Source organism: Argiope bruennichi, chromosome 4 (genome assembly GCF_947563725.1).
Source record: "Argiope bruennichi chromosome 4, qqArgBrue1.1, whole genome shotgun sequence".
Taxonomy (NCBI): Eukaryota; Metazoa; Arthropoda; class Arachnida; order Araneae; family Araneidae; genus Argiope; species Argiope bruennichi.
Genome location: NC_079154.1, coordinates 25,682,464 through 25,703,399, shown reverse-complemented (window position 1 = coordinate 25,703,399; position 20,936 = coordinate 25,682,464). Strand labels below are relative to the sequence as shown.

At 33.8% G+C, this 20,936-nt stretch overlaps 1 protein-coding gene across 1 annotated transcript in view; it reads left to right on the top strand.

Annotated features, from left to right (window-relative positions):
- LOC129965553 (dynein axonemal heavy chain 5-like) overlaps positions 1–20,936 on the top strand; it is a 272,814-nt gene that overhangs the window by 245,122 nt on the left and 6,756 nt on the right. Inside the window, exon 54 of the mRNA XM_056079546.1 lies at positions 20,018–20,230. Coding sequence (XP_055935521.1) covers positions 20,018–20,230 — 213 coding nt within the window. The remainder of the gene's footprint in view (positions 1–20,017; positions 20,231–20,936) is intronic.

The window sequence follows — 20,936 nt, the reverse complement described above, 5'->3', positions numbered from 1 at the left end:
ATGGTAAAAATATATATAAAACAGATACTATAAACGCATTCAAGATTTTAAAAAGTTAAGAATTTTTAAGCTATGCAAAGAGAAATTGCAAAGCGAAGAATGTTATTTATTTTTATACTTTGTTGGAATAATATATTTAAGTTTAGGTCTTTTTTCCCTAATGGAAGGAGGTGGTGGAGTACAAACATCTTCAGATGTCTCTTCGAGTTCCTCACTCATGTCGTACTCCAGCATGTCCTCTGAAGTACTCGAAATAGTCCTTTCTGTGTCAATTTCAGGGTGCAAGACAGGGGTACCTTCTAATGTAGAGACACCCAAATGTTCAAAATTAGATTTATCCCCAATGCCAGGGCATGCGTCAATTTTTGTCATTTTTTTTATAACAGAAGATTTGGTACCTTGCATCATAGAAGAGTTTGATGTTTGGCGGGGTGAAGTTTTCCAGAATTTGGAAAACGATTCTTTTTCTGTTTGGGACTTAGGAGAAACTTGTTGGGATGATTTGTTTTGGTTTGGTTTTAATTTTGGATCCTTCTTGATTTTTTTTCTTTTTTGAATTTGTTTGAAGCCATTGAGATCTGGAGAAGTAGACGCACATTCTGAAACATTCTTCTCCAGATGGGAAATTTTTTCAGCACTTATTTTGGCTGAAAATGCTGTTAGAAAGGATTCAGTAGATCTAGGACACATTTCAGTAGGAATGTAAGATTTTTTAAAGGAAGAAGAATCAGAAGGTAAGTTAACAGAGATCATTTGGGTGCTCTTAGTTTCAAGGATACTTTTAGTAGCAGTTGCGTAAGTTAATCCAGAAGTGGTTGCACGAGATTTAACACTTTGCTTAGCTTGAATATAAGATATTCCTTTGGTCACTTTTTCAGACACTACTTCCTTTTCAAACTGCCACGAAGGACATAAGCGCGAAAAGGAAGTATGTTGCCCTTTACAATTAACACACTTTTCCGGTGCGGTACATTCGGAACTTTCATGACCACCTTCCGCACAACGGGCGCATGCAAGAGTCCCGCGGCAGGAAGCTTTGGAATGACCAAATCTCTGGCATTTAAAGCATCGCAAAGGATTTGGGATGTACGGCCTAACGGGTAAATTCATGTATCCAGCTTTAATGAACCCTGGTAATTTTGGCGAATGAAAAGAAAGAATGAGATGCTTTGTATTAAGCAATTGCCCATCCTTTCGTATTGTGATACGTCGAACATTAGTGACTCCTTGGCTATTCAAATCTTTGGTAATTTGTTCAACAGGTGTATTGAACAGTTCTCCACATGAGATAACTCCTTTGGTAAAATTTAGAGTTCTATGTGGAGTAACTGATACTGGAATGCTGCCAATGGATTTTATTTTCATTATCTGCTGAACCTGCTTTTCGGAAGAAACTTCGATAAGCAAATCCCCGGAACGTAATTTTCGAATAGATGATACTGCACCAAATTGACCAGATATACCTTTTTCCACAAGAAAAGAAATTCTTCTCTATATCCCAGAGAATGCCTTGCAAGGAATTGGCGTACAAGGATTATGAAATATTAACCTTTGGCGTGAATTTATCATTTTTTCTGAATCTATCATGTTATCCCTGACGACTTGTTTGGCGATGAATCCCTGGCATGAGGGTGATGGTATCCGAAAATAGAATGTGTGTTTTAGATAAGTTTTTCTCAACCGATTGAAACAAAAATTGGGCGCAGAACTGCAATTGTATTCACAAAATCCTATACCAAATTTAATATATTTGAGTCAGTGTGTCTTTGAGTTAACACGATTACATGTTTCTGAAAGTGCCGAACGACAAGTGGTTTCGACAAGATTCGACAATTCGACAAGACAAAAAAACTCTTGTCGAATTTTGCTCAAACCTTGATAGATGTCAAGCTATAGATAATGAATCTGTGTACTGAATTTTATCTGTAGAGCTCTCTTTGTTTTGTAGGGATTATGTTAACGTATATTCGGACAGAACGACAGACCGACTTTCTCTGAACGAATTTTGAATATAATTTGACAGAAATCTACAAATTTATTGTAAAGACCATATATCTTATTCTATTTCAAAGCGGTTTTGAGTTATCTTTGTCAAATACAGACAGGCAGACATTTTCCAAAAATGAGTTCGAAAATTCAGGGTGGTCTGGAACATGCAAATTCGTCAAAATCTCGAGTTCGAATTTTTTGATTACTATACTCTTTATATACTATGTATACAAGAAAGTAAAAATACAAACTAATTGAATCATTTGTTCGTTAAACCAATGAAATTTGCTTTTTAATACTTAAATGATATTTCCTAGTTTTGATATTCTCTTTTACCAACTTTTATTTCTCAGACACTCCTTCTTGAAATAATTAAAAAAAAAATTTCATTGCCATTTGCCACGTAAAATAATGCCCAAATGAATTTCTGCATTGTTTGATTGAAATAAAAAATAACATATTATTTAACATAATAACATAATTTTTATAAATAATATATTATGTTATAAATAACATATTATTTATAAAAAATTTGCTCTGATCATGTATTTGATCTGCATTTCATACCGAATGCAGTTGGTCAAAGAGAAGACATATACAAAACCATTTTTTTTCAGAGCATAACAAAATTTAATATATTGAAGTAATATACAAAAAAGTCAAGGATAAGCTATTGCCGGCTCGTTTTTATATTCTATTCCATTTATATTAACATAAAATGCAAACGATATTCTTATATATAATATAAATAATCATTCAGTGAGATAATTATTTTCCCAATAAATAGCCTATTCCTAACTAAAAACTGTACTTTACTCGACGTTAATTATGAACTCGTATCACATTCGCCAGTTCTTATCAAAACACATACCCTAAAAGCGCCTCGATTAACTGCTAAATGAAGTCATTACAGAACTAGATCTGACCCCTCCCTCCCCCCACCTCTCCCTCTAAGATTCAAACTGACAAAATTTGATTTTCAATATCAAAACTCTAGTCCCCTCCACCCCCCAGAGTATCCACCCCAAGCATTAGCAGCCTTATTCGAACTCGCAGAAGATGCACCCTAATGGTCCTCTTCCAGAACTTCATTTTAATGTCCCTACCCCCATTACATCTCATTAGACATGGTTATTCACTTGCAAACGATGGTTAACTGCCGCAGTAAATGCCATTCATTTGTGAAAAGGTGCAGGGAGTTGTTGGTGGACACAAAACAAAGTTGGAAAAGCAGGAGGGGTGTGGGTTGGGAATGGCTGCACGTTCAGAATTATGAGTGAACATCATTTCAGGGTGGGACTGTTGGAAGTCGGGCCATTTAATGAAAGTTTGTAGCTCCCATTTTGACCATTTAGGGAACAATGTGTGAAGGGAGGGGGAGTGGAGTCTTTTCCTTTTTTAGAAAAATGCCGACACGCTCTTGATTGGGGGATTGAGTAGAAATCTTGGTTGTGACTTCTGATATTCTGTAGGTTTTATAAAGAACCATGCTTGAATCCTTTTTTAAGAACTGGGAATGATTTCAAGTTATGAATTATGGATATGATGGAATTAAAGTTAATATTCAGCCGTAATGAAAAGAAGTCGTTTTTCTCCTGGAATTGGTTTGATTAACTTACTTTTGATCTTCTGGTATACAGGGTGATCAAATTAAAATATCCCACCCTGGCGAGAGAACCAGTCGATGTAACGCCTTCATATTTAGAGGATATACATTTCAAGCAATGGGAAATTGACTAATGTAGTTAAAAAATTACTTCAAAAAACGGCCGCTATCTGAAATGTGGCACTGCGATCGGTTAGGTAATGAATATGAAACACGACACTAACAATAAAGAACAGGATTTGAGGTTAAAATGTAATAAAATTTAGTATACAACATAAACTTTCGTTACTACAGAAATTTCAATGGTGGTAACAAAACGAAAGACATCAAAAACAGCAAATAAAAGTTTCATAGATGGATTTCAATGTGCCTACCTTGCTTCGGAGTTAACTTACTACACCGTATTATGACATGATTCACAGCGGCATGTAACAGATAGAGTTCAATGCTACGTACTTGAACAAGGATCTGGTTCTACAAATCCGCCAGATTTCTCTGTATTTCCACAATGTTGACTGTATTTTGTATTTAGGTTCTTCATATAGTGAAGATAATGGAATAGACATTTTGGAATATTGTTTCTTCCATGGCATATTTGATTCAAAATTTATCACTGGACTGTAAATTTGGTGTAAAGATTACTTACCAGAATTCATGAATCTAGATTGTTGTGATTTTAAATTGTCGCTTTCGCACACACACGAATAGACGACCCGACAGACAGGTCCATTGATTGATTTGGACCAAAATTTGGCACAGCTCTTCAATTCTAGTGATAAAGCCTTATGCCGAATTCCGCCTTTCTAGATAGTTGCGTTTTTATTAATCTTGTTCATGTGTATGTGGCTAGACATACAGACAAATTCCTGTTGAAGCATTTTATGAATATCTACAATTATTACTGAAGGATTTTATGAATATCTACAATTACTACTGAAGGATTTTATGAATATCTACAGTTACTACTGAAGGATTTTATATCTACAGTTGCTACTGAAGGATTTTATGAATATCTACAATTATTACTGAAGCCTTTTATGAATATCTACAATTATTACTGAAGGATTTTATGAATATCTACAGTTACTACTGAAGGATTTTATGAATATCTACAGTTACTACTGAAGAATTTTATGAATATCTACAGTTACTACTGGAGGATTTTATGAATATCTACAATTGCTACTGAAGGATTTTATGAATATCTACAATTACTCTGAAGAATTTTATGAATATCTACAGTTACTACTGAAAGATTTTATGAATATCTACAATTATTACTGAAGCCTTTTATGAATATATACAGTTACTACTGAAGGATTTTATGAATATCTACAGTTACTACTGAAGGATTTTATGAATATCTACAATTACTACTGAAGAATTTTATGAATATCTACAGTTACTACTGAAGGAATTTATGAATATCTACAATTGCTACTGAAGGATTTTATGAATATCTACAGTTACTACTGAAAGATTTTATGAATATCTGCAATTGCTACTGAAGGATTTTATGAATATCTGCAATTGCTACTGAAGGATTTTATGAATATCTACAGTTACTACTGAAAGATTTTATGAATATCTGCAATTTTTATCGTAAAGATCATCGCAACCATTTTTTTCTATATCTCGCTTACTTCTAGGGGGTTTCTGTTTGCATGAATACTAAAAAACAGATAGATGATTCCAACAATAATTTTTTTATTTAATTTACAAAGATTTTAAAATGTGAAGACTCATCATAATCTCATGTAATTTTTTTTTATCTTTATTTGATTATTCTCTTGCGAATCATATATACGAAAATAAGGATTTGCTATTTACCCGAGAGTGAACAGAATTGTTGAACTCAAGGTTCTTAACCTCCGGCCATTGCAGTTGGACGAAGATATAAATTAATGAAGTATTGGAAAAAAAATTGAGACAAATTTTGCATAAATCTAAGATTTTATGACATTTTAAAATCATTTTACAGCCAAAAAATATATTTTTAAATTAGGCAAATTAAATGTAAATTCATAAAATTAATAATATTAATTATATATTTAAACAATTATATTTAACTTGGCATTTGTAAAGATAAAATTTTATGACAGATTTTTCATTCACTTATCAGTGTTCTAGAGTTCTGAAATTTTGTCCACTTATATAAACATAATGAAAATATTATATATTTTTTTATATTTTCAGATTTCTTAATTATCAATACATTTTATATAAATTCAGATTCCGTGCTATCGAGTTCAAGATTACATAATATTATGTTTAACACTAAAAAGTGAATCTAAAAAAAATTTTTTTTTTAAACTCGCTAATAAAAATTATTTTTTTAAAATTATATCTATACAATTTATTACTATATCGAGTAATAAATTATCTAAGGGCCGGGATAGCCTGGTTGGTAGGGTGTTGGATTCGGTTGCGAGTTCGAACCTCGCCGGCAGAAGACTCTCCGTGTGTGTGGCGGCTGGCGCACGCATAAATCTGTCATGGTCCAAAAGTCCTCTATGTCGAGAGTAATACCACTGGGAGGTACAGCATCAGGGATGATCGTTCTCTGATTCAGGTCCAAATTACGATCTGTTGATAAGTGAAAGAAATGCATGAATGAAGTCCGGCCCGTAAAAAGGGTTATGACGTGTGTGTAGCTAAGTCGTACTCTTGACCCTTGATGGCACTACTGAAAAACAAGAGACACACCCTTGGCTTAAAATCACTGACTTCTAATGTCAGTGGACTTGTCTATGATAAGTGCCATTAGAAACAACAATAACGACAACATAAATTATGCAATAATTACTTGCATTGATATTAATCTTTGTAGACTTCAAAATTTCCTAATTGTAAAATTTCTTAAACGATTTTGATTTGACATTTATAATTTAATTCCTAACTAAACATTTACCAAATTTATATAGAAAATCTTACATAAATCTGAAAATACTGAGAATAGTAACGGATTATGTGCTTTGGTCAAAGACAGGCATGACAAAACGAAAGGTTCATCAGTTCTTGTATTGAACGGAAAGGAGCGCACATAAAATTTATAGATTTAGATTAAATTTTAAATTAAATCCAGTGGGGATTAAAAGAATTTAGAATGAAATTTTGAACTAAATTTGTTCATGGATTTATTGTCTGTGTATATCTGCATTGGAATTCATGTAAAAGTGAATGACTTTTGGTAAATGAAATTTGGTACATGATTTTCTTATATTTTAAAGGTGTAGTTCTTTGGAAATCGGTCTGCAAAAAGGTATCCAAAATTGCATATCCTGTTTCTTCCATTATACTGCGAAACATAAACTCTTTATGTGCGGGATTGAAATCTCCCCCCTGGGGGCACCTCAGAGATTAGATGAGAATCTTCCTGGATTATGGTTGGTTCTCGCCACCCTAGTAGATACACAAAAAGGTGGGAGTCTAAATTCTCCCATCGATGACGGGACGTACTTCCCACGGGAAGAGTTGTACCGTGGCCAGTAATGGCCCTTAGGGCTCAGCCACAATCCTGCCAGTATTGCTATGGTGACGGACCGGTCATATAGTTATTTCCATGCGCTTTAGGGCTGGTCGGAGTAGCCGCTTATGTGTGTGGCGGCTGGCGCACGTATAAATCTGTCGTGGACAGAAAATCCTCCATATCGAGAATAATTCCACTGGGGTACTGGTTCAGAGGTGATCGTTCTCTGGTTCAGATCTAAATTACGATCTGTGGGTGAATGAATGAAATGCATGAATGAAGTCCGCCCCGTAAAAAGGGTTGTGACGCGTGAGGAGCTAAGTCGTACTCTTGGCCCTAGATGACGCTACTGTAAAAACAAGAGACGCTCACTCGGCTTAAATCGCTGACAGATAACTGTCGGCGGGCTTGTAAAGTGCCATAAGTCAAAACACAACACAACATCGGAGCTTTAGAAAGATTTCCCAGATTGGATATTCTTTGGTTGTCAATGTACTTTCCGAAACCCCTGAAAATTTCAATTCTCATCAAGAGTCTGAAAGGGGGAGGCTGCTCCTCCCCTTCTCAGGTCACCCCTGTCAAGATAAAAAAAAATATATATTTTGTGAGGAAAATATTCTTCAAGGAAAAAAGTGTGTAAAGATTTTTTTATTTTGACAACTTTGTTTTTTATTTCACTAGGCATTGCAATATGCGCACTACACATTACTATGCGCACATGCATAGTTGAATTCTGGATATTGTTAAATATAAATATCCTGGCACCATAATCAACAGCATTTTTACTTTCTTGCATATGCAGTACAGACAAATTATAATAATCGTCAAAAAATTCGAACTCGAGATTTTGGCGAAACTCCACGTTTTGGACCTTCCAGAGTACAAAAAACACATTTTTGGAAAACATCCGTCTGTCTGTCTCGGACAAAGATAACTCAAAAACGCTTTGAGCTGGACGTTTGAAATATTATATGCGTCTTTAAACCAAATTTGTTGATTTCTATCAAGTTTAGTTTAGCTATTTTAACTTCCCGTTGGAAAGCAAACTAGGGATATTTTAGGACGGACCTCGTCATTTTGAATCACGATCAGATGACGAGGGCGACACCTGAACTGGCACTCCCCTCTCCACACCACACCAGCGGGAAGACGTTTGGCCCCGACGGAATTAACGTGCATCTGACACCCTTACACGACGGTTCTTCGGTGGAATCGGGTCTTGAACCTGAAACCCTACGGCTCACGAGCCGAGACCTTACCACCAGGCCACCGCGGCCCTAGATTTCCATCAAATGGTGAGCAAAATCCATTCTGATGAAAACTGTCTGTCCGGTTGTTTGAATATAATTGAACATGATAAATGCAAAACGAAGAGAGCTAGTAAATAAAATTCAGTACACAGAACTAACATCTATACGGTAGATACTTATCAAATTTTTGAGTCAAATCCAACGAGGGATTGACGGTCTGTCGGTCTCTACTTATAGAAACATGTAAATACAATAATTCAAAATGACAGTGACTTACTTAAACACATAAAATTTGGTATGTAATTCTGTTATTATAATAGCGGCCGCGGTGGCCTGGTGGTAAGGTCTCGGCTTCGAAATCGGAGGGTTTCAGGTTCGAGACCCGATTCCACTGAAGAACCGTCGTGTAAGGGTGTCAGATGCACGCTAAATCAGTCAATGCCAAACGCCCTCCAGTTGGTTTGGTGTGGAGAGGGAAATGCCAGCTCAGGTGTCGTCCTCGTCATCTGACCGCGGTTCAAAATTAAGAGGTTCCTCACAAAAAAGCTCTAGTGTTGCTTTAAAACAGGACGTTAATATAACTAAACTGTTTCGATAACTAAAATTCTATATCCAATTTACGTTTTAATCGGTTTGGGAAAACGCGCCTAAAACATAAATTCGATCTTCGGGTACTAGTAACCACATGCTAGGGATTAATCGCCACATAACTCAACAAGGATGACGGTAGATTTCTGTAAAAATGCTAAACTCAGGCCAAAGTTTAATATTTCGTAACTATTGTACGCCAGTGCTATGCAAGGCGTTCTCTGGAATAACATTATTAGAGAGCATGCGAGAAAGTTTGGGGAGACCACGCCCACGGGTTGAGAACAGGAAATAGCGTTGTTTATTTTTATCAACTATACCACAGCAAATCATAAAATATAAAAATTGATCAGAAGAATATATTCGTCGGGTTTTTACTATTAAACAAGATCATCTAAAACAAAAACATTATGACAATCGAAACAAAACATTTCTCGATATGCTGACATATGTTACGAAATGGAGGAATAAATTTACGTGCACCTTACCGGTTGCTAATATAATTACCAGTTATGTAACTCTGGTAATAGCTGTTGCATACTAAAAGAATTTCAGAAAATTTCAAAGAGTTAAGAATTATATACTCACGGCAATTATTCAGAAAAAACTTCAAGGCCTCGTTATCTTTAGAACGAATGGTTGCAGGTTAAGAAAATTAGATTTCCATTATGTAGTAAAAAAATTGATAAAATGTATCCAAAATTCCGAAATCAACTAAACTAATGTCAGTAGGTTTCACTATCACCGTGAGTTAATTTATCATGTTTTTCCAAAAAAAATATAACAAATTTCCCATTTATAGTTATTTTGTAATATTATATTTATTTATTATAATTTTAAAATATAATATTATAAATGGGTAAATATAGAATGTAACATTGGACATAAACTGCAGTAGCTATTTATAAACATTTAAATTAAATGTTTTTGCTTCCTTCTAAATATATCGCATATGTACTAATATTCCTACATGTAAAAACTTTGTAACGAGTACAGTAAGAAAAATATTAAAATGTAATTTAAAATCACTTGATGTTATTTAAAAACACACAAACAAAACGTTATCTTAACTGCACTTAAAGATTTATAATTTAATCTATCAGATTCTATTTCTGTGTTTGGTTTGAGCATGAGTGAAATTAAATTGCTTAGCTGCTTAATGCAGATAAACAAACCTTGCATCTACCTTGTTATTTCTAATTGATGCTACTGCTTATGGTCCACCATTATTAGTTGGTGATACTGTTTGAGCCTTTTGTTAGTCCTCTGTCATTAGTTTGTTCTAGTGCTATTTGTTGGTCCACCATTACTAGTTGGTGATACTGTTTGAGCTTTTTGTTAGTCATGTGTCATTAGTTTGTTCTAGTGCCATTTGTTGGTCCACCATTATAGTTGGTGATACTGTTTGAGCCTTTCGTTAGTCCTCTATCATTAGTTTGTTCTAGTGCCATTGTTAGTCCTTTGTCATTAGTTTGTTCTAGTGCCATTGTTAGTCCTCTGTGATTAATTGACCATGAATTGTTGTTACTGCTTGTGCCATTTATTAGTCTGTTAAACCTCACTTTTTTTAATGAATTAATGCATAAGCTCTTTCAAAGTTTATAAAATTCACAACTATGTTTCAAAAGTAACCATAGTATATTTGAAATAAGAATGAAATAGAAAATCCAGAATTTTTGCCTTTAAGTATCTGCTAAGATCGGAAAGTTCTAAGTTTGAAACACGATTCCATTGAAGGACTGCCGTGTAAGCGGGTCTGGTGCATATTATATCCGTTGGAGTTAAATATCCTCCTCCTGATGTGGCAAGGTAATTTAGAGAAGGAAGTGCCTTCTCAAATGTCGTCCTCTTTATCTGATCAGGTTTTAAAATTGTAAAGTCTATCTCAAAATAACAGTAGTATTGATTCTAAATAGAACATAAATATAATTAAATTATAGCACGCTAGCTACTATTGTTAAAGGCTGATGTTTGGATAATCTATCTAATTAAATGAGCACTTCTTTATTGCCTCTTAATTGTAATAGTGAAGATAACAGATATAAACTAATAGCTACTTAGTTGATTAATTGGATATTATCTAATTAGATAACAGATATGAAATAACGAAATAGCAGATATGAGCCACAAGGGAGTCAGTCGGTAGCCAAGGTGTAAAAGGGGAAAATATGGAAATGAACTTCAAAAATAAATTTGCCATTTGGTTTCCATTTGTTGCAATCCGTTTTTAACTAGTTTTCTTTTATTTCTTACTTTTGATGCTTGTTTTTATCATCTAGTGTACAGTTATTGAGATAAATGTGATAATAAAAATTATCACTAAAATTCAAGGAAAATTTGAAGAATAAATAAATGTAAAAACTAATCGGTAAAAGTTAGTAATAAATAAAAAATGAATACCAGTTAGACAAAATTCCGGAAAGTAAGAAACTTGTCAAATATTATTATTTTTTTAATTATATACTCAATTAATATTTTATAAATAAAAAAAGTGACATTTTATACAAAAATGTACAAAGCAAAAGAATGCTCTTCATTTTCGACATCTATTTTTGGCATCTATATAGTTTTTTTCTTTAAAAAAACATAGTTTTTGAAAACACAGATGACGGGGTTTTTTTTCCACAAATTGGTTCCATCAAAAGAAAAAAGCTGACTAATCAGAAAAAAAAAGGCTCGGCTTCTTTTTTTTAAGTAGTTTTTATCAATAAAAAATAACTATTTTTCTGCTTAAAATCCCAAACTATTATTATCGAAGTAGATTGTTTGAAAATAAAAGAAATTCACTACTTTGTTCAATTGTTTTCATATACATCTTATGTTATTTTTTAAATTCCGATTAAAGAATATTTTTAAATTCTTCTATATTTTAACAGGGAAAGAAATACAGACGTAATAAGAATCGATATTAAGAAGGAAGAAAAATCAGATGATTTGTTTCACTTACAGTCAAAAGAATAGCACATAATGACGATACATTGTTTATAAGAGAGATATGCTGGTACATAATTTAAAATTTGATAGAATAATATTATATATCCTTAAAAGATGCATATTTTGTTTCTTATCAAATCCAATGCTTCTCTTTTATCGTAGTGTTTACTAAAACTTTTGACCATTTGGAAACTGTTTCATTATATTGTGCTGCCTTCGATTCTTAGCCGTCTATTGTTTAGTTGAAAAGCTTCCAAGTTCTTTTTTATCTCCAGAAAAAATTGTCGATATCAATGGAATGAAAATGTCAGACAATACAAAGGGAAGAAATAATTTTATGTAAAATATCATGGAATTTGCTATAATTTTTCAAAAAATGCCCGATTTCAAGATACACGAGATGTTTACATCAAGAAAAAATAATCATTTAAGTATGTATAATATTTTTTTTAAGTAATATACATTACGACTAATGTTTTTAAACCATTTTGAGTTTAGAGTATATTTTTTGATTTTATTTTCTAAGCCGATATTGGTTAGAGCCCATTGTCAATTTTTTTTAATACCATATAACTATCATCAACTGTACTATAAAAAATTGAATCTCTAAGATTCTGCTCTTGAGTATTTAGTTTCTTTATTTCTGCTTTTTCTATTTAGCTTCCTTTATTTAGAATTTTTTTTTCAGGCCGGGATAGCCAGGTGTAGAGCATTGGATTCGTGTCCCTTACGTTGCGAGTTCGAACCCCGCCGGTTGAAGATTACCCGCATCCTCGGTGGCTGACGCGCGTATAAATCTGTTATGGCCACAAAGTCCTCCATGTCGAGAGTAATACCATTGGGGGTACTGGATCAGGGGTGATCGTTCTCTGATTCAGGTCTAAATTACGATCTGTGAATGAGTGAATGAAGTCCGTCCCATAAAAAGAGTTGTGACCTGTGTGTAGCTAAGTCGTTCTCTTGGCCCTAGATGGTGCTACTATAAAAACAAGAGACGCTCCCCCTCCTGCTTAAAATCACTGTCTTCATAACAGCGGGCTTGTCCCTGGCAAGTGCCATAAGAAACAACAGAACTTTATTTCATCTCTCATGTCAAAACCGCTTATGGGAGCCAAATTGAACATTTCATTATTTTCAAGGCAGATTTCAGCTAAAATTTTACAAAATAACCGAATCGACGGCCATTTCTTTTTGAATAATTGTGAAGGCCTTGCTAAAAAGTTGTCGCCAAAAATTTTATTTCATTCTCTATCTCATATTCTTAAATTTCCGGCTGAATTATTGGGTGTAAAAATTTCTATTAAATCTCTTATGCATAGCTTAATGTTCATGATAACTTAAAAGTATTTTTATAATCAAATTGTTACAGATTTTAAAGCTGTGATAATTTAATAACTTTATACCTGCGAAAATTTATTAAAACTTTCACAAATGTAATAGTCTTACACCTTAAGTCTGTTTATTGTATAAGAAAACTTTCCTATGAGTCGAGTTCATGATATCATAATGCTGTTGAAAGATTAAGTACTCGTGTATCTGTTTCGAATCTGGCGATTTCTTTACCGGTGAAGTAATTTCATTTTTTTATTTAGTCGTCTTTGGCGATCAGTTGGCTCACCAGAGATATTGGTTTTATTTATCTCTTAGATAATAGAATTGATAATAGAGGTTGAATCTCGCCACCCTGGAGGGTACACAAAAAGGTGGGGGATCTGGATCCTCCCATCGATGACGGGACGTACTTCCTTAGGGAAGGGTTGTACCGTGGCCCGCGATAGCCCTTAGGAATCAACCACAGTTCCCGCCTGTGTTGCTGTTGCGGCGGTCCGGTCATTCAGTTTTCTTTATCCGTGTGCCTTCTGGCGGGGCGGAGAGTCAGTGATATGACTTAGATAACTTAGACGCAATTTAATGCTTGTTAAATTGTCAGATGTTAAAGACATGTTATTTTACATGTGATCTGTTTATTGAGTACATAAAATTTTCTTAAGGAGACCAGTTCCATGATGTCATTATTAAATGCGTAAATGTCCAATTTATTTATCTTCTAAATTTTTCAGTATCGTATAACTTCCCTTTTTTTTAAATTCACGCTGTAAACTGTTGTAGATATTAATGTATTCATGCTGCAAACTGCTGTAGATATTAATGCATTCATACTGTAGATAAAAATGCTTATGTAGCTTTCAACAATGGAAGAAAATCCAGCGTTGAAATATTTTATAAAACAAGGTTTTGTTTCATTCGCAAGGAATGAAAATATTGATGTGAAATGTACTTAAATGAAGGATTAAAAGTTAATTAAATATAGAGTAAAGAATTTCTTTAGCAACTCAGTTGGTATAATCAAAAAGATAATTTTGAAAGATTCAAAAAGGTTTAAAAGGTTATTTTTAAACAGAAATATTTTTGGATTTTATCACGAAAAAACATCAAAATCTAGTTTACTTTTTAATTAACTAAATTTCTAATGAAAATTCTAAAAATGTTACACCGAAGTGCACATTTATCAGCACCAAAGCATATCTGTGCAAAATTTGGTAACCATGGCCAGTAGCGTGCCAATATATGCATACACATACAAACAGAAGCACACGGATTTATCTATACTATAAATAGAGATTCCTTAATAAGAAGGATATTTTTTTTTATAGATTTCAACACTGGAGGAAAGTTATGCCATAAAATTCTTGTAGAAGCAATGAAAAACTTAAATTCATTGAAATAATGAAATTTATTGTTGAAAATTATGCAAAAAATATTTTTGTTTTTTCAAAATTTAATAAGTGTTTGAATGGCTATTAGATTTGCATCACTAGAAAAGCAATAGTTTAAATTTCAAAACATTGTAAAAATTCAATTATTTTGAAATATGGTTTCAGGAATTATAGTAGTAAAAGTTCCATAAATCATTCATAATTTTTATTTAATTGAAATTCCAATTAAATTTTTTTTTTTAAAAATTCACTCCGAAGTGCACATTTTAATTTTTTAAAGTATATCTGTACCAAATTAAAATGATTTCCTCTTTAGAGCCAGTATACATTCTCTTTAGATAATTAGAGCCAAGGATGTAATGTGGCTTATGGACCACGGTGGCCTGGTGGTAAGGTCTCGGCTAGTGAGCTGTAGGGCTTGGGGTTCGACACTCGATTCCACCGAAGAATCGTCGTGGAAGGAGGTCTGTTGCACGTTAAATCCGTCAGAGCCAAACCTCCTCCCGCTGGTGTGATGAGGTGTGGAGAGGGAGAGGCCAGCTCAGGTGTCGTCCTCGTCATCTGACCGTGGTTCAAAATGACGAGGTCCGTCCCAAAATACCCCTAGTGTTGCTTTAAAGCGGGGTATTAATATGACTAAACTAAACTAAACTAGCATTGTGGTTTATGTTGCTTACTTGCTGCCGGCTTGTTCGTCAGAAATACTGGTTACATTTCATTTTAACACGGACTGACTCTTATCAGCGGAACTGCTCTGTAGCTGCTAACTGACGGAAACTTCAATTTGTTTTTGTGCGAGCTCTTGTATTTGTAGATCAAATTTCTTGCCCTCTACATTTAAGAAATTTTACCAGAGAATGCTACTAAAAAAACATAAATATCTTTTTAGTTTTTTTGAAGACAAAAGAACGCAAAGATTAACTTCCTGACAGTGAAAATATAGTATATGTCATTTCTTTTTTTATTCCAATTAGTTTTCCTTTTTTTAAAAAAAAAGAAAGTGATAGTGGTCTTTCTGAAACATTCTCGCGTATTCTTCAATAAAGGTTTTATTTCCCTTTCTCCGCATAAAATTGGCGATCTTAGGAAAAGCCGTCAATAACTTTCATGCTGTTAGTGAATTATAATTATGAAACGTGAATCTTTGGCGTGTATCTAGCATTTTTATTGGATCTATCGAGAGAATATGTATTTTGAATGCCTTTTTATCTGCTGATTAGCACCAAAATTTGACACAAAACTAAAATAGTACTAATAAAATAACATATCGAATTTCATCCATTTAGATCATTGCGTTTATAAATTATTACGTTAGTGGGCATGCGAAAGTACGGATAGATAGATGGTCAGTCGTTTGTCGGTTTCGATAAAAAAAAATTGATATGCATCTATATTTTAAATGCTAAATTTATATACCAAATTTTACTCGTCTAGCTCTTTGTGTTTTATAGTTATATTCATTTGTACCTCCAAGAACTAGACAAACAGATTGTAATTACAAGATGGCATTTGACTCCGAATTTCATTGATTTAAGCCATTCTGTTTATGAGTTATAGCATTTATAAGCATACAAAAATACAGACCGACAGATGATCAATCGTTTGAAGGATTTAGTTCAAAATTTCAAACGTATCTATGTTTTAGATGCTAAACTCGTGTGCCGAATTTCCACTATTTAGCGTTTTGTATTTTGTAGTGATCGAGTTCACTTATATTCGATCAGACAGACAGATACATTTTTTGTGATTGGATTTTGTTCAAAATTTCATACGTATCTATGTTTAGCGTTTTGTTTTTTGTAGTGATCGAGTTCACTTATATTCGATCCGACAGACAGATACATTTCTTATGATTGGATTTTGTTCAAAATTTCATACGTATCTATGTTTAGCGTTTTGTATTGTGTAGTGATCGAGTTCACTTATATTCGATCAGACAGACAGATACATTTTTTGTGATTGGATTTTGTTCAAAATTTCATACGTATCTATGTTTAGCGTTTTGTTTTTTGTAGTGATCGAGTTCACTTATATTCGATCCGACAGACAGATACATTTCTTATGATTGGATTTTGTTCAAAATTTCATACGTATCTATGTTCAGCGTTTTGTATTGTGTAGTGATCGAGTTCACTTATATTCGATCAGACAGACAGATACATTTTTTGTGATTGGATTTTGTTCAAAATTTCATACGTATCTATGTTTAGCGTTTTGTTTTTTGTAGTGATCGAGTTCACTTATATTCGATCCGACAGACAGATACATTTCTTATGATTGGATTTTGTTCAAAATTTCATACGTATCTATGTTTAGCGTTTTGTATTTTGTAGTGATCGAGTTCACTTATATTCGATCAGACAGACAGATACATTTTTTGTTATTGGATTTTGTTCAACATTTGAAAGAAATCTATAAATTGTGTCGTAATTCCATATACCAAATTCCAACCGTTTAGCTTGAAGCACTTCCGATTTTACGTGTTCACAGACAGACAGACATAAAGCCAAAAATGAGTTTTTCGAACTTAAAGAGATCTGAAAACAAAAGATTCGTCAAAATCTCGAGTCCGAATTTGTTTGACGATTATAATATTTACATTTTAAAATATGAAAAATCGGAAAATAGTAATCTCCAAGAATTTCAAACCTTTTCTAAACCCCTTCCCCCAAAAGAGCCATTCTTCAATTTGTTGTCCGACCCCCCAGCCTTCGAGAAGATACTAAAACAGAGGCTTTATCGTTTCAAATGGCTGCTGCTATGACAACGCCATTTTGACGCCATAAGTCAAACCGACATTAGACAGCACTTTCCATAAATATAGAATGCGCAGGCGAAACTGATAATATTTTGTTACCTATTAAACTGTTTCCCGTTTTGTGATAATTACTCATAGGCAGTCGCATGAAGGGAATAATTTAAATAACTTTCTATCATTCTGGAACGAAGGGAGGCGCAATTAGCTTCGATGGCCATTTATGAATATTCCATTGTTATGCTAGTTAATGGAGTATGGGCTCCTAATAAAAGAGTCGTTACGCGAATATGATGTGTCATTTACTTGTATTTACGATACATTGGCGGAATATACGTCTTTGTCTTCGCGGAATGGACTGTTCGGATTCATTCTGGAATGGCATATATTTCCATCAACAATTGTACATCGATTCTTTTAGAATCCGGACGAATGCCGAGGAATGGCTGGCATTATGGATAATAGCGAAATCGATTCGTGCTAATAAAACTATCGCCATTTGTGAAAGGAAATGATTAGATATATGTAAAAGTAAAAAGGAGATTCCATTTTATACAGAGTCCTGTAAATTAACTTTACATTTTCAATTTTGTAATTTCTGAGAACATTCCAATTTCTTTGAATTCAAGTACTTTAAAACATTGGAAAGGCGATTTCTCTTTCAGAAATAACCTTAAACCGGCTACTCCCACTCGCTCCGAGCCACACGGAAAAATCAGAATGACCACAGCCGCCGCTCCTTTCTCCAATCGACTATGGCGCATTTTGTGTTTCGTAGTATAATAAAGCATAAAGACGCTTGATTTTCAATCAATTTAAATCAAAATTTGATACAAATGTACAATTTGTATCATAGAGCCTCATATAAATTCTATTTATCTAAATCTTTGTCTTTTTAAGTTATTCCGTTAACATACTTACGAATAAACAGATTGGCAAACTGCCGAACTGTTTTTGATAAAATTCGAAAGTAGATCCAGAGCTATTATTTGATGGTAAAACTGTGTACCAAATTTCATCCCTTTAGCTCCTTAAGGTTTTTGGTTATTAGATTTATGTGCATACGTAGGAACAGACAGACAAACTTCCAATTGATGGATTTCATTCAAAATTTGATCGATATATGTAATTTTTAATCTAAACACCACGTGCCAAATTTCAATCAAAGGTTTTTAGGGTTATCGTTCATAGATGGACAGACAGACGCAATTCCAAAAGTGTGTTTCTCGGACTCAGGGTGATATAAATTCATCAAAATCTGGAGTTCGAATTTTTCTGCATTTCAATTTTTTTTTAATTTGCATGCCTCGAATGACGAGTAAGTAAAAGGAATCACTGGAATATGAATGGATTTACCGCGAAACCGTGAAGTGACTGTTCTGGGACGGTTAGGCATTAATGGACATACGGCATCTGTATGTAGGGTCTAGAAAATAAGCCCAAGCTATTATATTCTCAGTCAATATAATTTTATTTCTTAATGGAACTTAATTTCAAAGAAGTCCACGTTCTTTTATGGAAATAATTACACATTATTTTCAATCAAATGCATGCTAGTAATATAAACATCTTAACCTTTCTGCATGACATCGCGCATACATATCGAAACTGAATCATTCAATGATTCTATAATTTGATGTAAAAACCATGCATAACACAAATAATTCTATGGATTCTGACTATTCTATGGATTCTAGGTGGAATCTGTAGAACAACACATTTCCGAAGTTTAAGCTGTCCTCTGATCAGATCATAGAACCAGCGGCAGTGGTCAACCCAACACTTTCTCGTATATAATACTTTAATACAGGTGTTATTCCAGAGAACGCCTTGAATGGTATTGGCGTACAATAGTTAAGAAATATTAACCTTTGGCGGGAATATAGCATTTTTACTTAATCTATCGTGTAAAACTTGGGGAGGCGTTTGGTGTTTAATTGTTGGCATGCGGTTAATAGTATCCGAAAATCGAATTTGTATTTTAGATACGTTTATCCTAACTAATTTAAATAACTATTTTACACAGAGCTATACTTGTAGCCACAAAATCATATACCAAATTTCATATATTTAAGTCATAGCGTTTTTGAGTTATCACGTTTACATTTTTCTGAAAGTACAGACCGATAGACAGTCAATCCCTGGTTGGATTTGGAAAATTTGACAATTTCTATATTATAGATTTAAATCTATATACCAAATTTTATTTATCTAACTCTCTTCGTTCTGTGGTTATCGTGTTAGCTTCTATTCGAAAAACCGGACAGACAGACTTTTTCTGGAAGGATTTTGCTCAAAATTCGACAGAAATCTGCAAATTTGGGGTAAAAACCATATACCAAATTTCATCCATCTAGCTCAAAGCAAATTTTGAATTACATCAGCGGCAAATAGATTGACATTTTCCAGAAATGCGCTTTTCGAACTCGGAGAAGTCTAAAACGTGGAGATTCGTCAAAATCTGGAGTTTTTTGACGATTACTATACGATATACTTCGTATCCGGAAAAGTAAAAAACAAAATTATTAAGGCGTTAAAGTGTTTCTATCCCATTTTAAAAGTTCGAAATACATTAAAACGGCAGTTTCAATAAACATGACTTTTAACCAAACCGTGACTAAAACCTGATACCAAAATCCATATTTCATATAGTTATCGAGAACCACTATTGTTAACCATTTGCTCAAATGAAAATCTCTCTCATTCCAGGTTCGTCGCGCCCTCCAAGAAATGGGTCCTCTGGAGCCCATCAACATCTTCCTGCGGCTGGAGATTGACCGGATGAACAAGGTGATCTGCACCGTCCGCAACGACCTCCTCGATCTGCAGCTGGCCATCGACGGCACAATCATCATGAACGATGCACTCAGGGACGCCCTCGAGGCCATCTTCCAGGCGAGGGTGCCCGAACTGTGGGCAAAGGTATAACACTCTGGTCTTCATTTTCGGTACCCTCACACCAATCTTTCTGATACACACAACACCGCTTCATGCCCCTGCAACTATAACTTTCTGGTTATATAAACAGTGTAATGAGCATGAAGTGGGAGAGACATGGAAAGACGCTCCTGTTTGATCCATCCCTGTGACTATTGTTCGACATCTGATATTTATTTATTAAAATTTGGTAATGGGATTTTAATATTGGATAAAAGAAAGCTGAAACCAATGAGCTACTTGAAGTTCAAATGGGAAGTGGCTTTGGCTTATTAAACAAACTATCAGAGAAAAACTGAAAACTTATACTCATTTACAGAAACAGACTTACGGTTTGTTTGTGATTACAAAATTCAGGAAAAATTATAATTAAAATATTAACAAAAAATTAGAAATGAGGACGGAAATAAAAATAAAAAAAAAACAGCACAAAAAAATAAAAATACAAATAAATGCTATGTGCAAACACAAAAATAATAGAAAATAAATATATAGATGTACAGTACTACTCTTGGGAATAGTGTTGTGGTGAACTTTATAAGCCAGATAACAGCTACAAAACACGAGTAATTACTTTTCTATTATGGTCTTGTTACTCGGCAGCGAACCACGAGATCCCAGGTTCTATCCTCACGCATACCAATCTGCTACAGTGTTCTTGAAATCTAAGCAGACCTTGATTTTCTTCGAG